Consider the following 21,096-nt stretch of genomic DNA (forward strand, 5'->3'; position numbering starts at 1 on the left):
TCCCAAATAAAAGCTTACCTTGTAACAAATTAAGTTCAGTTAAGGAATCAATTCATTAGACTTCTCTGAAAGATATGTGCCTCATTCTATATCAATAGTCCATCCCTCTGCCAAGGAGTGGTAAGGATACCTCATTGTCGGTCTCTAAAGTAACACATTGGTCAGTTAATTGATCAGAATTTTGAATTCTTTTGGTGTTATTTTTCTTTAAATGTTATTGTATAAATGTTGTCTTGATGATTCTTATTTCATTATGTATAATTTCATACAAACATTCCCAAATTTATATGAACTATTTATACTCATCATTTCTTATAATACAATATTCCATACTCAAATAACACCATTTATTTTGTTCTTCCAAAGTTGATGGGCACCCACTTTCCTGCCAATTTTTTTCTATTTCAAAAGATACTGCTATAAATATTTTTGTATACATTCTTCTTCCATCTTTTATATCTCTGCCCATCTTTATCTGATATAACCCAGTGGCCTTTGATCTCAATAGTATTATGCATCCACTAATTCAAATCACAGCCCATTAATAGCATCATTTCCTGTGTGACTTTTATTTATATCCTTTTTGAGATTTTCTAGTGGGCCTCCACCTTAAATGCTTGTTTTAATTACATCAGGATAGAATAGAAATCCATTTAGGGCAGAGATGTCAAGTGGGAAGCCAGTACTCCTTATTGTGACTCCTAGATTAAAATATAATTTGGAAATAATTAGCCAAATAAATAAAATATATAGATCAAGATATGGTTAGCAGGGATCATTATATGTAATTTATCTATAACAGGGCCCCTGTTTTCTATCTGAGTTTGACTCCATTAGTTTAGAACATTATTTCACTAGAAAAATGAAGATGATGATGATAGAATTCTTTTCAATTAATCATAAGGCCTTATTGAGTATATCTCAGTCAATAAACATTAAATACCTACTATGTGGCAGACACTGTAAGCTCTGGGAATATAAAAAGGCAAAAGATAATTCTTGCTCTCAAGGAGCTTAAACTCTACTATTTTGATGTATATAGAGGAAGGATAAGGAAAGTGATCACTTCCAGGTTAACAAAATCCTGAGGTTTTAACAGCCGTGTGTGTGTGTGTGTGTGTGTGTGTGTGTGTTCAGAGTACATGATAAATCATGATAAATTTTTCCTTCTTCAAATAAATGACTTTTATATATTTCCTTCTAATGGGGAGGGAGGAGAGATTTTCAATTATTAACTCCATTTTGTTCAGGGGAAGAATTTTAACTTTCATTAAAGAATTGTAGCTATCCACATGCAAGTTGCATTTTCTTCTTCTAAGACTTTGTAAGATAGCTAGAATTCTCCTCATTTTTATTATTTTAAAAAAAACTATTTATTTTTTCATTATCAAGGGAAGACCTAATACAAACATCCCTGAGAACCTGGATTAAAAAGAAGTCAGCTTGACTACACTCTGAACTTTTGAAGTATCTAAGGCCTTAGAATTGTTATTGAAAATATGGAATTGATAAGCAGGGTAAACAATTTTCTTTAAATCCACTTTTACTGGAAGCACAATACTCCATTATATGTTGTCTGTCACTACTAGAGTCTGCCCTACAATTAAATAAGCTTTAAGACCATGACTACAAGTTTTGCTTAGAAGCTTAAAGTCAACTTCTTTACTTTTACTGGTCTAAGTGAGCTCAGGTTTGTTTAAGAAATTAGTGGAGCTTTTTCAGGTGCGTGAATGACTTGTTGTTGTTGTTTAGTCATTTTCAGTTGTGTCTACCTCATTTTGATCCCATTTGGATTCTTGGCAAAGATACTGGAATGTTTTGCCATTTTCTTCTCCAGCTCATTTTACATATGTGGAAACTGAGGCAAACAGGGTTAAGTAACTTGCCCAGTATCATTGAGTTAGTAAATAAAGTTGATCCTGAACTTAGACTACAAAGTACAGCACTCTATCCACTGAGCCATTTTTTTGCCTAATTAAATGAATACCCATTTCCAAAGTATTTTAATTTTCTCTGGAAAGTCTTTGTTAGTTTCATCCAATTTTATAGTTCCCTGCTTTGGAATGTTGTCCAAACAAGGAGTTATTGAATGAAGATAAAATTTTTAGGTATCATTTAGCACACCCATATCACATAGGTTTAATAACTTTTGTTTTTCTGCATCATGATCATATGCTAATATATTATTGAGGGAATTTATACTTTATTTGTAATAGAGGTGATTCATGCTTCAGACAAGATGGTTTCTGAGGTTTCTCTCAGAATCTGTGAACTCTACATTAACATTCTAGCTAAGGAGAACTCTCTTTCCAGACTATCCTAAAAGTTTCTCCTCCACCATTAGAATTATGAATGCTTTAAAATCTAATCACCATGAAAGAAAAAGAATAAAATGAAAAGAACCAGGTAAACAATTTATGCAATAATAACAACACTTATCAATATGACTATCCATAATTACAGGACTAGTGATGAATTGTGCTATCTCCTGTTGGAGAGGTGATGAATTTAGGATGAATAATCTCTCCCTCTCTCTCATTCTCTCTTATTCTCTCTCATTCTCTCCCTCTCTCCCTCTCTCCCTCTCTCCCTTTCTCCCTCTCCCTTTCCCTCTCTCTCCCTCTCTCCCTTTCCCTTTCCCTCTCTTTCTCTCTCTCCCTCCCTTACATACACACACCCACACACACACTTAGAGCTAATAAAGGTATTTGTTTTGCTGGATTATGCTTATTTGTTAAAAACTTTGTTTCTTTTCCTTTTTTTCAGTGGTGTAATGGGATGGGAAGAAGAGAAGAGTTTTCAGTTAATGTTTTTAAAAACACTTTAAAAGTTGAAAGGTTGAGGCAGGCCACAGGTGTGAATGATTATAGCACTTTCAAATGATGTCACTGTATTTTACTTAATTGGTTTATTTTGTTATACTGACTACTTTGTTAATTGTGTTTGTTACTCCCATAGGATGGAGGTAATGTACAAATATTTGTAATGGAAAAAACAAAATGGATCACTAAACCTTAAAAAAGATACATAAACACCACATATTTATTCATAGAATTTTGTGTTTAAGGATTCCTGCTTAACCTTTTTAGCAAGAGAATCCAAAAATCATTCAGGCAATGATGAAGTTGAATTTGTAGCTTAGAGGGACAGATGAGTTCTAAAGATGTTATTTTGGGCAAATCTATTATCAAGGACAGAGAGGAATCAGAACTTGATTAAGAAAAGATCAGAATTTAATTATAACTGGCTGTTATGAAAATATTATTTTATCTTTTGTCATTGCATAGTGGAATAAATCAAAAGACCTAGATAGAGTTGAGTCTCAGCTCTAACACTACTTGTTCAAACTTTGGCAAATAGCTTTTATTGAACCTCAGTTTCCTCTTATATAAAACGTAAATAAAAATATTTATGCCATGTAGACCTATGTAGTTATTATTAAATCTTCACTTGGTAAAACTTAAGCTAAATATGAATGATTAGGGTGAATTTTCCATTTATCCTGTGATTATTTCTAACCTTAAGTTTCTTAGGGTGAGATGACTGGTAACTTAACCTATTGGCATATGTGCCCTGTGTGGAGTTATTTTTGTATGTTACAAAGCTAATTGTTATGCTTTTGAAGAACTAGTGCTGGAATGTAAGAGATTATGCTGTAAATGCTAATGTGGAATGCCTGAAGCTATCCATTCTAGATTAGAGTTTTCATAGCATGTGTTAATGAAGTAGATAGAGCATAGAAATTTTATTTGCAGTTCACCTTGAGAGGTGAATTAGTAATGGCTTCTACTTTTAAAGGTAGAGCCACAATTCAAGTGCTTTGATTTCTCCCTATCCTGCTCCAATGAACAGTAATCAGTTCAATATTGCTATTGTTTCTGGAAAAGAGCATGCCACCTGACTGGCCTGTGGCTCCCCTGGCCATAGCTGTGACTTCTCAGACCCTAGCTCCCACTCCCTCATAGATTTTGTTATCCCCAATAAAATGTATCCTTTTTTTTCTCTTTCTTCCTTCCTTCCTTCATTCTTCCTTCCTTCCTTCCTTCCTTTCTTTTTTTTTTTTTTTTTTTTTTTGCATTTGTCTTTCCAAGTTTTAGCACAATCCTTAGCTCACTGGAAATGTTTAAATAAACTTTTTCATTCATTTACACCATAATTATTGTTTTTAAAGAAAATCAAATAATTGTACAAATGAATTCAAAAAAATTTTAAGGACCAGAACAGGGAACCAAATAACAATTCACTTCTTATTTTATTCAGTCCACAATGATGAGCTAAGCCAGGTTGAGGGTAACTGGCAGGCCTCAATCCTGTCAGTGAGTTAGGGAGATGTCTAACATGTGAAGATTTTCCCCAAATAGAATGAACACATGAGAACAATTTGTTCTAACAGCCATGAAGGTGGGTGAAGCAGGCACTGTGAAGTGCTTAAAGCTTGATCAGGCATCAAAGATCAAAGGCTCTTCATGCTGGACCATCACCATTCTTGGCTTTTTTCTTGCCATTGGATTCTACTGGCTCTGGAAAATTTTGTGCAGCTGTACCTCACTTGACTCCAGTTCACACTCAAGTCAAGATATCACCCATCATCCGCTATTTTACCCCAACATTGTAATGTCATTAGTCCTCAAAAACAAAGAATGAATGCAACTATGTACCTTTATTAATGAAATCTAATCTTCCAGAAAAATTCAAATTAAAAAGAAAACTGAGAAAGTTCATTTATCTCTAATTTCACACATTTTCTATCCTTTTATTTCTGCCTTTGCTTTCCGCATTTGTGTCTTAGGATTTGAGGTGTAAATTGGATGCACCTGTCATACCTAGCCAACAATAGGCAAGTTCAGGATATTCAATGTGTTGACTTTTCTGCTACAGGTAGACTGCTATGCCCTGTTGGTTGAATTATTTTCATTAAGTTCATAACAAAATAGGATCAAAGCATAACTCATTATGAGATGAATTAGGGCTTGTAAGATTATTGAATTAGAGCTAGGAGAGAGAGAACTTAGAAGCCATCAAGTTCCACTCCTTTGTTTTTTAGATGAGGAAATTAGGGTACAGAAAAGTTAAGTACCTTGTCCAAGGTCACACAGCTAGTAAGTGTCTGAGATGGAAAATGAACTCATTTCTTTCTGACTCCAAGTCCAGGAACCTCATTTGATGAACAAAACAAAATAATAGTCTTTCCAGAGTCAGGCCCATTTAGGTGATATGGTGCTGTATTCTCCTTTGGGGACTAAATCTTTAGGCTATTTGTATAGGAGCTCTTCATTGGGGCTAATGACACCTCACACACACACACACACACACACACACACACACACACACACACACACATCTAGAGTAATTTAGAAATAGTTTTCTATAGCAGTCTAATCAAAATAGGTCCTTTCCATCCAAATCTTTTGTGTTTTTCCTTTATGCTCCTATCACTTTCAAAAAAATGAATAGGGAGAGAACCTCTTTGTAGTCTCATTATAAGCATAAAGAATTTATTAAAATGCAGTTCATAAATAACTTAAGTGCACTTCGCAACATTTACATGATAATGCTGAGATTTGAATTATTTTCAGTTTTCAAAGTAATAAAGAAGGTTAAACTCATTTTCAAATTTTCTGTATAGATTGCTCATCATTCCTTTCATCAGTCAGTTCTTTTCTTAAGCAAAATATCAAATCCAGAATTAAGAATAGAAGCACAAAGGTTTCTGACTGATTCCACTTTTATCATTATTCTATTCTTCAGCTACAACAGTTGCAAATATTCAGTTTCAGTTTTAAACTTATGTATATGGGAAGGGAAATGCCCATGTAAGAAATCATCTGATATGGTTGTCTTTCTCCCAACATTTTAGGGGAAAAAAAAATGCAGAAACAAAGGAAAACATTTGAATATGAAAAGCCAATTAGATACATAGAGAAAAGGGCACTGTATCCTGAGAAGAAAAATAATAGGTTTTTGAGGAGTAGAGAGGGAGAAAGATCTTTTCTGATGATCATTCCTTCAAAACTTTTGTTTTATTGTTTTGTTAACATAAGGAATAAAAAGTACCTTATGGGTGAACAGCCTTGTTTAAAATATGTTATGTAGGGAAAAAATTCCTTTTTCCAAAAAGTAATTAAAAATTGATAGAAGTCGATGAATCAAATCAATTCCAATAGAACAGTAATGAACTGAACCAGCTACACCCAGAGAAAGAACTCTGGGAGATGACTATGAACCACTACATAGAATTCCCAATCCCTCTATTTTTGTCTGCCTGTATTTTTGATTTCCCTCACAGGCTAATTGTACACTATTTCAAAGTCCGATTCTTTTTGTACAGCAAAACAACTGTTTGGACACGTATACATATATTGTATGTAATTTATACTTTAACCTATTTAACATGTATTGGTCAACCTGCCATCTTGGGAGGGGGGTGAGGGGAAGGAGAGGAAAAATTGGAACAAAAGGTTTGGCAGTTGTCAATGCTATAAAATTACCCATGCATATATCTTGTAAATAAAAACTGTAATTTTAAAAACTTGATAGAAATCTTCACATGAAATCAGTAGGGAAGATGGTCAAATATGAGGTTCCTAAATATTTGAAAATATCCCTAGCCCAGTGCTTGACACATTGCTAAATAAGAGCAAGCAAGTTGGTGCTGTTTTGACTATACAAGTCAATTTTTGAACAATTAATTTGAATGATTTGTTCAATTTGAACAATTAATTCTCTAAGGAGAACCATTGAATCAGAACTTCCTGACATAGGGAATCGATCCTGGGCCAAGTCAACTGATTTGTAGATAGGGACAATTAGAAAGGAGGTGAATGAACTCAGAACAAGATTATTCATACTGAAAGAGTGGGGACAATCAAATCAGCTTGCACCAGAAGGAAAGCTGAAAGAACAAAAGAAAATTGAGTTTGTGCTGATGGAAAGAGGGGCTTATCTAAGGAAAAGTGAATATGAAAATATAGTGTTAGAATTTGGAATTTGAGTGATTGGAGTGAGCATGTACCCCAAGTGGCAAACTTAGGGGAGCACACATACAAAAGTCACAAAATAGGCAGGCATAAATGGTTTATAGCCTGAATCACTGGAGGGAGAATTCCCATCAATGAACTCTCATCTTTTTAAATATTTGAGATTGTGCAATTATGTTAGACTCTGGGTCCTTTTTAAGTGCAAAGGGTAGAGAATATGAGGAAAAACCATGAACCAAGTAATCTAGATATGGCATTGCTTGGGAATAAAGGCAGAAGTGATTTGTTGAGATCAGGAAAGAGTTCCAGTAGAAAACAGTGCTTGAGCTACATCTTAAAGGAAGAAACTCCATGGAGACATAAGAAGAGAATTCATTTCAGACATAAAGAACCACCAGTGCAAAAAAATAGAAACCCATGATGGAATGCATTTAAACATCATAGATAAAATAGATGGCACAATAAATAGTGACAGATCTAGAATCAGTAGGACCCAAGTTCAAAACTGGCCTCAGATACTTATTAGCTATGTGAGCCCAGGCAAGTCACTTAACCCTCTTTGCCTCAGTTTCCTCATCTGTATAAAGTGAGCTGGAGAAGGAAATGACAAATTATTCCAGTATCTTGACCAAAGAAACCCCAAATAAGGTCATGAAGCAACTAATGGGCTAAAATAATAAAAGAAAAAACTAGTTTGATTGTATCATAAAGTATAGGAGGGGGAGTAGTGCACAATGAGGACAAAAGATTGGCACCAGACTTGAAAAGTTTAAAAAGCCAAACAGAAGATGTTATATTTTATTCTGGAAGCAGTTGTGACTCACTAGAGTTTAATGAGGTAGATAGTAACATAGACAGAGCCACACTTAAGGAAAATTACTTAGGTAGATACATTACTGAGGGAAAATATCAGAAGTGTGAAAAATCAACTAGGAAGCAGTACTAATAATATAAGTATGAAGTGATGAAGGTGGTAGCTAAGTGAGCAAAAGAGTAAAGGTCAAAAGGTGTTGAAGAGGTAAAAGTGGAGAAATCTGGCAGCTCATTTGGATATATGAATTGAGGGAAAGAAAGAAATTAAGGTTAACATCAAGGTTCTAAATCTGGAATACTAGAAGAAAGGTAGTGACTTTCAAAGCAGAAGGGAAATTTGGAAGAAGAGAGAGGTTTTGGAGGGAAAGAAAATTAGTTTTGTTTTGGAAATGTTAAGTTTGAGATGTCTCCAGGACATTGAGTTTGAAATGTCCAATAGCCATTTGGTGACGTAGGATTGAGTCTCTAAGGAGAAACTTGGGAATAGCTATATAGATCTGAATCATCTGTGTAGAGATGATAATTAAACCCAGGGGACAGAATGATGTTACCAAGAATGAGAGTATAGAGGAAGAAGAGAAGAAGGATATAGGACAGAGTGCTGGGGAATACATATAATTAGGGAGTATGATAAGGATTATGAGCCTGTAAACAAGATAAAGAAGCATTGGTCAGTTGGGTAAGAAGACTAGGAGAGAGTAATGTCAAAACAACTCAAAGAATAGAGAATATCTAGGAGCAAAGAATGATCAGTAGTGTCATATGCAATTTCAGATGAGTGAGTCAGAAATTAGATTGCAATTAGTTAAGGAATATGTGAAAGGAATTGAAATAGAGAGAGTAGAGACAGCTTTTTTGAGGAGTTTGGTTGACAAAAGGTGAGAATGTCAGCTTTAAGGGTTGGTTGTAGGTTTGTTGTTTGTTTGTCTTTAGGGATGGAAGAGATGGTCATGGTTTGAAGGCAGCAGAAAAGAAATCACCAAATATGTCTTGGTCTTGGCAAAAAGAAAGGCTGTTTCACTCTTAGATTATAAGAAAGAAAAGGGTAGAATAGGGGATAATGTCATTGACTTTTAGGAAGAAAAAGGTAAGAAGAGGGAGTTTATGTCAAATGGCTTCAATTTTAAAAGAAAACAAAGTAGCAAGAATCTAAAAGTTTGCAATGGGAGAGAAGGAATTATAGAATGCTTAAGGAAGGAAGAAAATTAATGTTTGGAATAGCTTCTTTGAGCAGTGACATAGGGAATAATTAGAGAGTAATAAAAGGATTGCCTTTCTTCAGTGACAGCCCAGTTGACATTGGATAGTATGACTTTATAATGTACCTATGCTCTAGTCAGCAACTGGCAAATGGGTCCTTTCCTAAGCTAATAAAATTAAGAAGAGATGAATAGTTCTTCATTGAATAAAGGGATAAAGAAATTCTGGGTAGAGTACAGCATAGAGTTAAGATGTGGAATATTAGGGTAAAGAATGGAAAGAAAGGAAAAGAAGTCAAAATCAGACTAATGGTCTGAGAAACTAATGAAACATTGAAGGTCTCAATAAAGGTGAGAAATAGGTTTAGGAGGAGTGAAATTTAGAGAGAGATGGAATGATCAGTTATGGTCAAATGAATGAAAAGAGGTTTTTATTTGAGGAAGTAGAACACTTGTGGATAATAGTGAGCTCTAGTATCTGAGCATCCATAGGCATGACTGAGGTATAGTATTTTCCCGTACTAACAGGCTAACACTTCTGTTTGCTGTTTGTTTTGCTATTTGTGTATTAATCACCTACTCTCTAGGAACAAATTATCCCTAACTCTCCCCTCCAGTTCTTTCATCCTCATTCTCTTCAACTCTGCCCCAATCATTCCCCATTCCAATTATGCCCATCTCTTTCACTATGACTTCTGAAATCCTTATTTCATAATGAATAAATTTCCCTTCATCTTAGACTTCTTATTTCTCTCCCTTCTTCTATCTACTAGTCCTCATTGAGAACTAGCTGGCTTCCCCTTGAATACAATATATTCCCAATGATACTCCCCAGCAATGGCATTTCCTATTCCCACACTCCCTAATATACTGGTCTTTAAAGGAAAATTGGAATACTCCTTTCCCATTACTGCTGCTTCCTATGTTACTATGACTCATCAATCTTACCTCCTGTGAAATCCACTCAATCAAAATTTTAGACCCAAAACAGACCATGGTGGCTGATATGTATTGAATCTTTCTCCAGGTGTTTAACAGTTGGCTCATCATTTTCTCTTTTCAACTCTTGTCCTTAAACTAGGAGTCTTCGATATTCACATTGATTGATGCTCTCTCTAACTCCTTAATCTTCTAATTCCTCATTAACCCACCTGGTGATTCTCATTTGTCTCACCTGTAAATGATGGGATTTGAATATCTACTTTCCAAGCTCCCTTACTGCTTTAAATTTCAAGTGTGAGCTACAAATGATTCAAGGATCCTAGATTTTATCAGTTTAAATATTTTTTCTGTTTACATGGTTCATAATGTTTTTCCATGTTAATTAATCAAGCAATTAATTGCAATCAAAAAAATAAAAATGTATCATCTGGTTTGCCAAACCTCTGATGATGAGCCTCACCACACTTAACTAGACTTTTCCTTGGAGGAAAGACAAATAATTTATAAAGGCCTATAAGCCTTTTCAGTTTGATAGGCAGCAACACATCTCAAATAAAGAATTATATGGGAACAGTGGTATGAACAATATTACTCAGACATTTTAGATATCTTTACAAGGAGAATATAAAAAGAGGCCATAGTGTAATAGGTGGATTCTCTATGACAAATTTATGGGAGGAGAGAGATGAAAAGATGGACTAGAAGGATCTATTGCAATCTGTATCCCTGAATGGGATATACACTTTAATGAGATCATACATACCTAGAGTATTACCAGCTTTTACCATACCTTTTAAGAATCTAATCTTACTTTTCTGTCATGATGAGGCATTTGAGATTAGAGTTGGATTTTAATAAAGATTCACAATTACACAGATCTTATTTCATTCATCTACTACCCCAGATGCTGGTATTGCTACTCCTACCATCCTACATCTGGTGGTCATTTTCTCTTTCATCTCCTCTCCTTAACACATTTACTATTATACCCAATGTGTTGCAGAAACAACAACAGTGAAAGGATGTATTTATTAAGCTCCCCCTCTATGCTTAGCATTGTGCTATGTCCTGGGGATACAAAGAAAGACCCAAAAAAAAAATCCCCACTTTCAAGAAGTTCAAAGTTTAATGGGGGAAAACAACATGCAAAGAGTTAATGTTCAAACAGGATATGGACAGGATGAATTACAGATAATCACAAGGGGCAGGGACTAGCATTAAAGGAGTATTAGGAAAGGTTTCTTTTAAAAGACAGGATTTTAGCTAGGATTTGAAGAGGCCATTGAATAAAGATAGACATATTCGAGTAGTTTAACCTCTGGTATAGTTAAATAGTCTCTTTTCTAACGTGCTGAAATCATTACCTTCTAGTTTCATATCAGTGTTTAGAGTAGTTGGTAGAGTGGGAAAGACTCATTTTTTAATATCTTTAAATAACAAGATAAACTTTTCAGGAAGAAAGATATAATCAAAACATACATAAACATGCATACATTTATTTATATATATGATATAATCATTTTATAGTATATAAAGGAAGAACTCAAAATCTGGAATTTGGTTTTAGGAAAGCTGATCCCCCTCCTCTTTTAAATTAATAAGCACCAATATCTATACAAGTACAATCAGACAATTAGAGGTTATACACACATACACACACACACACACACTCAATATTTGTCTTCCTTAATAAAAAGGCAATTTACTTAATATGTACTTTGTCTTAACTGAAGTTCAATTGTGGTATTATTTCTCTGTGTAGTTAAACTATAAAGATTATTTTAAAATATTGATTAGTTTTACTCTTTTGAAGAGTTTCCTATTATACATATTTTCAGGTCATCATCTTAAATACTGGAGAAGACATACCATAAATCATGCCACAAAATTAATTTATCTTTTGCTCCAAGATTTAATATGGCTTTTAAAAATTAGAATTATTTTTTAAATAATTTAATCTTTCTCTTCTCCCTGTTAGGAAAGGCAGTTCCACTTTAATAGAACTACCTCCAAAATACTCTGAATCATAAAATGATCAATGATGTAAAATACAAGTCTAAAAGTATTTATGACTTCTTGAATATTGGCTTTATTGTTAAGGCATTTTTCAATATTTTGCAACTCTTTATGACCCCATTTTGGAGTTTTCTTGGCAAAGATATTAGAGTGATTTGCCTTTGCCTTTTCCAGATGATTTTACAAATAAGGAAACTGAGGCAAATAGGATTTGCTGGGGTTCACATAGCTAATAAGTGTCTGAAGACAGATTTGAGCTCATCAAGATAATATTTCCTCAATATATACACAGTGCTCTATCTAGCATGTTCCTGAGCTGCCCATATTGCCCTGTATTGGCTTCCCTGATACTTAATTCCTTAATTTTTTCTCTGGATTTAGAATTTGAACTGATATGTGACTGTGAAAGAAGCTAAGCAAAAGATAAATTGATATTACTTCAGAATCTCTGTCAGTGACACTTTCCTTTCTCACAGTGTTGCAGGTGGAGAACTCTTTGACTTTTTAGCTGAAAAAGAATCTTTGACTGAAGAAGAAGCTACCGAATTTCTCAAACAAATCCTTAATGGTGTTTACTACCTCCATGCCCAGCACATTGCTCACTTTGATCTGAAGGTATGTTGCTATGTATAAAGCAAAATATAGAAGTTCTTTTTTTTAAAATGTTTTTATTGGTATTATAAAAAATTAACAGTTCAAGGAAAGCTATGGGTACAATAGATTTCACTTAACTTAATAAATGGAATTGCCAAGTGAAATGAAAAATATTTTAAAAATACATAATATAGCAGTCTCTCACCTTCTTTGTGGGAAGTGTTGTGACTTCATGGAAAGCAGTGATCATGTCTTATGCATCTTTGTGTTAAGTCTAGGATAGCTGCTTGCACATATTAAATACACAATACATATTAAATGAGGAAGTACTTTAAATTTGCCTATGAGCTGCTGACTTTTCCTTGAATAAAACCTGAAAGTCACAGTTCCAAATACTTACTTAGCTCAAGGTTACTTTAGATGCCACAGGAATTTCTTCCAACTATACACATGCCCATCCCAACCAGAGGTTATCACAGAATTGTGGTAATGTTTAGAACATGATGAGTCCAGGTTGAACTTCTCAATTAACTAACTAATCACAATAGACATCCTGCTTTCTGCAAGATACTGTGAGAGATTTGAAGAAATATAAGAAATGATCCCAAATCTCAAAAGACCTTAATTATTTTGGGAGAGGGTAAGAAGTATTTTGTAGCTATTTCCTCAGAATAATATGTGATAGCTTTTAATTTTTCTTTTCAAAAGCCTGAAAACATAATGCTTCTGGATAGGAATGTCCCAAAACCTCGGATCAAGATAATTGACTTTGGCTTGGCACACAAAATTGACTTTGGAAATGAATTTAAAAATATCTTTGGGACCCCAGAGTTTGTTGGTGAGTGTGATGTTCCTGTAGGCATTAGATTATGGTAGAAGAATAACCATTTTTCCATGGCAATATTTCTCATACTTCTTTGATTTTAAGAGAATTGTTTTAAACTGTTTCAAATTCACATAATAATATTAACCATTAGGTCACTTATTTCTGGAACTTAATATATCTTTGTTTTTTTTCTTAGCTCCTGAAATAGTAAACTATGAACCTCTTGGTCTTGAGGCAGATATGTGGTAAGTAACTTTTCCATTATTCTACTTATTTTCTTATCTGTTTCACTACCCTTCTGATGTATATATATATTTTTTTCTTTCCTAGGAGCATTGGTGTAATAACCTATATTCTGTAAGTACCCAAGTTCACAAAATATAGGCTCATATTTTTCTTTGAAAACATGTATATTTAGTGACCTTGAAATTTTGTTTATCCCATTTTGTTCATCTGACTTTGGTCATCCTACTTAATATTAAATGAAACAGGATCACGCTTATATTCTGTTACAATATATAATATTTACCTTTTATTCATTAAATTTTTACTTCTAATTTTAAATATTAACTCAAAATTGTAACATCACAGTGGATAGAAGTTTTGCTGTTGATCACTACTGAGAACATTTTTTAAAAGGGGATATTAGATGACAAGATTGTTCCAACTTGATTTTTTAAATGAATCTTTTGAATGAATCCAAGCTTTTGCCAGTTATAATTAACTATCATATAAAAGTAACTATCTTCTAAAATGGCATTTCTACATACTAAAAAATAATTATTTTCCACTCTTCTCTTATCAGGTAATATAAAAAAAAGTTTAGTGCACAAGGACTAATTATAAATGTCCTATGTTCCATTTTTTATTTTTACAGTCTTAGTGGTGCCTCACCATTCCTTGGTGATACAAAGCAAGAAACATTGGCAAATGTATCTGCTGTGAATTATGAGTTTGAGGAAGAATTCTTCAGTAATACCAGTGCTTTAGCCAAAGACTTCATAAGAAGACTTTTAGTTAAGGACCCAAAGTAAGTGTCTGTTGTCCCTGCCTGTACAGAGATGTATGTTAGCTTGTCATTTTGAGCATGGGCAAAAGTTTGAGCTTTATAGATACTGGCTACTTCTTTGTTGGAAAAAGGAAAGTGTACTATGTGAAAAGCTTGCAGAAAATGTACTATCTTCTACACAGGCACAAGCTTTCTTATCCTGCCTTGGCAAAAGATTTGTCAATAGGCAAATGTAGTTTTCAGCATTTTTCTATACTGTAGACAGTACCTTAGAGTTTCTGTATATAGTTTGCCAAGCAGCTAGAACAATGGAGAGAGCACCAGGCCTGCAATCAGGAAGACCTGAGTTCAAATGTGGTCCCACATAATTATATATGACTCTAGGCAAGTCACTTTAAACCTCTTTGCCTCCATTTCCTCATTATAAAATGAGCTAGAAAAACAAATGTCAAATTTCTTCAATATTTTGGCTACGAAAACTCCAAATATAGGGTCTCTAAGAGTCAGACATAACTGAGCAACAACAATGTGGTTTGTTAGGTTTACATTGAGACAACCTTAATGCTTGCTACTATGGTTCAAATATTTTTTTCCTCCTCCCCTCAAAAGGAAAAGAATGACAATTCAAGATAGTTTGCAACATCCTTGGATTAAGGTAAGTGTTATATGTTGTCATATTTTAATTTTTTTTTAGATTTTTAAAATCTAATCTTATAAAATTATATAATTTTATTTTACTATATTATTTATTTTTAATTTATTTATTTATTAAGTATTATAATTTATTATAATTAGTAATATTATTTATCATATTATTGGTTGTTGCTTATTAATAATAATTATTATAATATTGTGTCTTAATAATGTTAATTGTAATTATTAATAGTATTTACTATATTATATATTAATTTATATAATTATAAAATCTTATATATAAAACCTCAAGTTAATATTTTTTCTATTGCATATCCCCTGAGATTACATTTAAAATAATATATCCATTTCTCCAGATCCATATTTCTAAATTAAAATGAAAGCAATTAAAAGCAAGAAAAACTCTTGGTACAGAGAAATGGTTGAAGGAATTAAGTGTGCTTAATTAACCTAAAGAAGAGAAAATGAAGGAAACATATCTTCATATATATGAAACTTTTTCATGTAGAGTAGGATATAGCTATTTCTCATCAGGAGAAGGTATTGGAGGTGGATTTGGATCCAGTGAAAAGTGATCTAATCATTAAAGTTGCTATAACTAGAGAATAGCTCATCCATGAAGAAAGTGACCTGTCATTATATTCTAAAGGATGTGTATGTGTATGTGCATGTTTTGATACATATATATGCACATATACATTCTTTTACTAATATACAAAAGATATTTCAGAGATGCAAAAGGAATTTAGACACTGTATAGAAGATTTAGATAGCTTGTCCCTAAAGTACCTTAAAATATCAAATTATGTAATTCTATCAAATGAAAAAGTATAACAGAAATGTTCAGAACATGAAACATTAGGTAAACATTTTTCCCCTGTTAAAGTCATATAATTATAAAGCTTCATTATAGTAAATTTTTCTACTTCCTGCATACACCCCCTAAATTTTATATTGGAATTCAATCTTATCTGCATTGTCTTTTCCCATATTAAAGGGACTTTTTTTTCCATCTAATATACTATGATAAGCTTTTGTAAATGGCTTCCCAAGTTCCCTGTCCATTATCCCCAAACATTCTTAAGTGTTTTAACAAGGTATATGTGTCTATGTGTCTATGTACACTGAATAATATGAGAAAACAGAGAAGCTTGATTATTACAAAGTGATGTAGGAGGAATTATTTTAAATTTTCTGATTTTTGATTCTCTGTTTAGCCTAAAGATAGTCAACAAGCACTTAGTAGGAAAGCATCTGCAGTAAATATGGAAAAATTCAAAAAGTTTGCAGCCCGAAAAAAATGGAAGGTAAGTATATTGCATAAAGTAGCAGCATTAATTATTTTTTATTTTCAGTCTGAAATTCTATCCTATTTTATGTTGACAATGTGTAAAATTAAGTTATTTTATTTTATTGTTTAATGCGCTGCTGTTCCCCTCTGTTTTACAAAGAGTTTTTAAAGTACTCCAGTTAAGATATTTAATCTCCTACTTTTAGTGGAATTTTATATAGTTAATTATCATATAAATTATTATTCATATAAAAGTATATATTTTAAACAAACTCAAAATTAAGCATGTTTCCTAGAAAAAATAAATATCTGTCCATTTCCATTCATTTATTCATTAATTTAAGCAACACAATATTTAAATGAAGAATGTTTGGATGATTAGCTAAAAGTGTTCTTTTTTGTTTTACAATTAATATTTTCTTTCCTATTGGAAGGAAATATTTAAAAAATTTCAGTACTATCATAGGCATCTAGCCTCTCTTACTCTTTCAACCCACCTACCTCTTCATTTTGCTCTCCCTTTAAGGGAGAATATGAGGTATAATTGTTTTCATAAAATTTTTTGAGAGAAAAAGAGAATAAAAATCCTAAGTTAACCTTCAGTTTCATAATATAACAAGAAGCATCTAGAGTCAAGTCAGAAGTTAAGTTTAATGGCCCCAAATCCATGCTAGGATTATGGGATAAGAGATTTAGAATTGAAAGGAATGTCAAAGGTAATCTAACACAAGAGCTTTTGCAGACTGTTTAGAGTCACTCCTAGGCAGTAGATAGCAAAAACTGGAATTCAAATGTATACCCTTTGCTTCCAAATCCAAACGTCTTTCTATTGAACTTAAAATGTGTTTCATTTTTGCATCCTTGAAGGAAATCTATGCTTAAGAGATCACCATTAAAGATACCAAATGGGATATTTTCAGAAGACATGTCTTCCATCCACCTTAATGAATCTCAGCCTCATTTAGCATTGGTCCTCCTGTCAAGGTTCAGAACTTACTAAGAGTATCCAAAGCTTTGGTTATTAAAATGTTAATATTTTTTCTCTTACAAACCAAACAATTCTCCACCTAGAGGCAGTATGCTACAATGGAATCATTGAGGGATCTGAGTTCAGATTTCAACCACTTATTACATATTACTTAACCTGTGTGAGCTTCTATTTCCTCCTCTGTAACATTAGGGGGTTGGACTTGATCATCTCTAAGAAGAGTCCCTTCAAGCTCTAGATCAATGGTCCTATTAATTTTTTTCCTGTTGGTGAATAGATGATGGGTAAAATCTTGTAAACTTCTACTTCATGCATTACATGATTCTGTCAAATAAAAAAAGTATTATACAAATAGAAATATTGGGTAACATTTTTCCCTTTCCCTTTCATATAATCATAAAACTTCTTTACAATGAATTTGTCCACTTCTTTCATACACCTCCTAAATTTTTCTATTTTTCCAACCCTATAACGGAATGAAATGCCAAGAAGAGAACCCTTTGTTGTAGCAGATTTGTAGCGGTAGGATTGCTTCCTAAGGGGATAAAATACTATTCATTTAATACTGATAGAATGCACTCCATCTAATCATGCTTCACAAACTCTTCCATGTGAGCAAAGTATTCATCTGCCATCAATTTATAGTGTCGTTGGAGGAAGCTGTCTCAAAGTTCTCATACTTTACATGAATCTGAGCATTGTTACCTAAAATTTTTCTTTCTTTTGTGTGTGTGTGTTTGTCTATGTATCTCTTCCAAGCAATCTGTTCGATTGATATCACTGTGCCAAAGATTATCCAGGTCCTTCTTATCTAGGAGTAACATGAGCGTCGCCAGAAGTGATGATACTCTGGTAAGCAGGCATGTTGCCTTTCATATGGTCTCTTCTTAATATCATGTATGCATATTCATACATATGTGTATATATATGTATATACATACATATATCTTACACTATAACTTTCCTCTGCAGCATGAAATAGTTAAGAATCTGAATAAACTTAGCAATATGTTTTTGTTTTAGCTCTTCTTGAGAAGATAAAATAGACTGATAAAATATACTCTTTGCTTCCTTGTTATGGTTGATGTTGTTCCTTCTTCCCATCTCTTCTTTTGAAGAGGGCAATTAAAGGAAGGAATTGGTCCATTCTAAAAGGGCCTTATTGTTCCTGGCCATTTACAGCCACTAAAATGAGAGCTATCTGCATCCATTGATAATATGGAATCTCAGAGTATAAATAGTATTAGAGAAAGAGAAAACCACCACAGGAGAGAAAGGAAATGTAAGAGTAGCTGCTGTTATGCTCTAAGAAGAATTATGAAGCTTTATTACCCAAGCATAATTGCCAAAGCTCCATTTGATTTATTAACAATGTACTCCCTGCCCAAAGGCCATTTACAGTGAATACAGATTTTCTCCCCAATCCAAATTGAAAGCTAATCTCAGATTAACCCTACCAATAAGACTCTACATATCGGAGTTAGATGAGCCTTTTTCCTGACAGTCAACAGCAGGACTTTTTGTTAGATCTAGAGGGGCAGGAACCCTACAGATACAGATTTTTTTCATGGGAACTCTCTTGCCTCTGGCAACTTAATATTTTCATAGGTCCTGAAAAGTATCCAGAAATTCCACCCCTTACCTTTAAGCTTAACTAACCCGAAATGTAAAATATAAAGAATAGGATAAGGAGAAACATAAAATTAAAGAGAAGGAATTCAGAATACCATGTGATAGAATAAGTGAGAACAAGTAGTCTAAGATAAAGTGCTAATGAGCAAAAATTTTATAGAATAAAGCAATAGCTAGAGGTAACTTATAATATATAATAATTATATTAATATAATTAGTGTATACTGTCTATCTGCCCAGGTTACTTACACCTTCAGAATCTAATACTTAATGTGCAACAAGAAAATGGGATTTACACACATATATTGTGTCTAGGTTATATTGTAACACATGTAAAATGTATGGGATTGCCTGTCATCTAGGGGAGGGAGTAGAGGGAGGGAGGGGATAATTTGGAAAAATGAATACAAGGGATAATGTTATTTTTAAAAATTACTCATGCATATATACTGTCAAAAAAAATTTATAAATAAAACTTTAAAAATAAAATAATATATATAATTAGTGTATTAATTATTATAATTATATAGTTTGTGTAAATTTATTTATATTTATAATATATATTATATATAATTATAATAAAATTACATTTTATTATAGAAGGGCAAAATTAAAAAACAAAACAAAGCAAAACAAAAAACCAATATCCCTCACATTCAAAGAACTAATAACACTTTCTGTAGTAACAAAGAACAGGAAGCAGAATAGATGCCCATTAACTTGAAAATTGCTAAACTTTGCTAAATAAAGTAACAGAATATCACTGCACTGTGAAAAACAGTGACTATGAAAAAAATACAGAGATTTGGGAAAGATTTGTATGATACAAAGTGAAGGAAAGACAAAATATATAATTACTGTCACAATGTAAACTTTAAAAAAGATGATCAAGTTTGTTCCCAAAGAAGAGATGAGAAAAAGCATCTCCTTTCTTCTTTGCAGAACTGGGGGATTATGGATTTGGAACATTTCACATACTGTTAAATTCGGTAGCTATTTTTGCTAGTTTTGCTGAAATGTTTTTTTCTTTCTTTCTTTTTTCTTCTTTGTCATTCTCTGATGGCCCCATGGGGAGGGGAAGTAGGGAAAGATATATTAAGAAATGAAAACCACATGAAAATGATCAATAATTAGTAGTTTTAGATGCATGGTTCCCTTCATTACCTATAGTATTTTTGGAATTAGAATTCTGTACCTTTCCTATGAAAACCCCTTATATCCTCATTGATTTAAAAAGTGTGTGTGTGTGTGTGTGTGTGTGTGTGTGTCCAATTTACTCTTTTTTTTCCCTTTTCTGTTTCCTTCAAGGATGAAGAAGATTCCTTTGTGATGAAAGCAGTCATTCATGCCATCAATGATGACAATGTTCCTGGGCTTCAGCACCTTCTGGGCTCTTTGACTAACTATGATGTGAATCAACCTAACAAGGTCTGACAGGATTCTCCTAGGATAATCTGACATGTCATCTTGTGTAGTAAGGGGACATTTAATCAAAAGTAGGATGCGCCTGAAAACTTGAGGTGAAAGGAGTACAGCTGATTCCCCTATACTCTGCTAGCTGGAAACCCTTAAACCACAGGGCAAACTCACTTTAGTTTACAAGTTGATTTGAATTAGAAATAGAGAATTTTTGGCACATAAAAGTCAAATGATGGTGCTTCTACCTATAAAATCTGAAAGCCATCCATTCTTGTAAATGAAAATGTCACTTTAAATCATGAATGTAAAAGAGGAATCTAGGTCAGGGAAAGATGTGTGACTCTTGACCATCTTTCACTTCTCTTATGAAGAAGCAGGGGAGAGGTGCTATTGGTTGTATAGAAAAAGGCCATGGGGAAACTAATTCATGCATAGTTTACAAAACCACCGAAAACTTCTCATCTTTATCACTGGAGGACTGCTACCCTAATTGTTTGAGTTCTGATTGACTCAGATTAGATGTAAGTAGCAGTCATTTTTTTTTCTTTGGCCATAAACCCTGAGGATCTTCCCTTCCCAGATGCACTCATTTATTTATTTATTTACTTACTTACTTATTTATTTGGGGGGAGGGGAGGAAGACTAGGTGAAAGAGAAGATTCTTTGCCTCAGTTGCTACCTATCATTAACTGAATATGGCTTCAGTCAAACTGAGATCTGTTGAAGATCTTAGCTT

The 21,096-nt window shown here is 33.2% G+C and overlaps 1 protein-coding gene across 5 annotated transcripts in view; it reads left to right on the forward strand.

Annotated features, from left to right (window-relative positions):
- Positions 1 to 21,096, forward strand: part of DAPK1 (death associated protein kinase 1) — a 220,060-nt gene that overhangs the window by 133,058 nt on the left and 65,906 nt on the right. For 4 of the 5 annotated variants that reach the window (XM_074281666.1, XM_074281665.1, XM_074281667.1 and 1 more), the window contains exons 4-12: positions 12,424 to 12,562; positions 13,250 to 13,379; positions 13,564 to 13,612; positions 13,698 to 13,724; positions 14,245 to 14,397; positions 14,986 to 15,031; positions 16,248 to 16,337; positions 18,069 to 18,161; positions 20,250 to 20,369. In XM_074281666.1, coding sequence (XP_074137767.1) covers positions 12,424 to 12,562; positions 13,250 to 13,379; positions 13,564 to 13,612; positions 13,698 to 13,724; positions 14,245 to 14,397; positions 14,986 to 15,031; positions 16,248 to 16,337; positions 18,069 to 18,161; positions 20,250 to 20,369 — 847 coding nt within the window. Of the gene's footprint in view, positions 1 to 12,423; positions 12,563 to 13,249; positions 13,380 to 13,563; positions 13,613 to 13,697; positions 13,725 to 14,244; positions 14,398 to 14,985; positions 15,032 to 16,247; positions 16,338 to 18,068; positions 18,162 to 20,249; positions 20,370 to 21,096 lie in introns of those variants that run through there. The other variant, XM_074281669.1, reaches the window with a different exon arrangement.

This window comes from Sminthopsis crassicaudata, chromosome 1 (assembly GCF_048593235.1).
Source record: "Sminthopsis crassicaudata isolate SCR6 chromosome 1, ASM4859323v1, whole genome shotgun sequence".
NCBI lineage: Eukaryota > Metazoa > Chordata > Mammalia > Dasyuromorphia > Dasyuridae > Sminthopsis > Sminthopsis crassicaudata.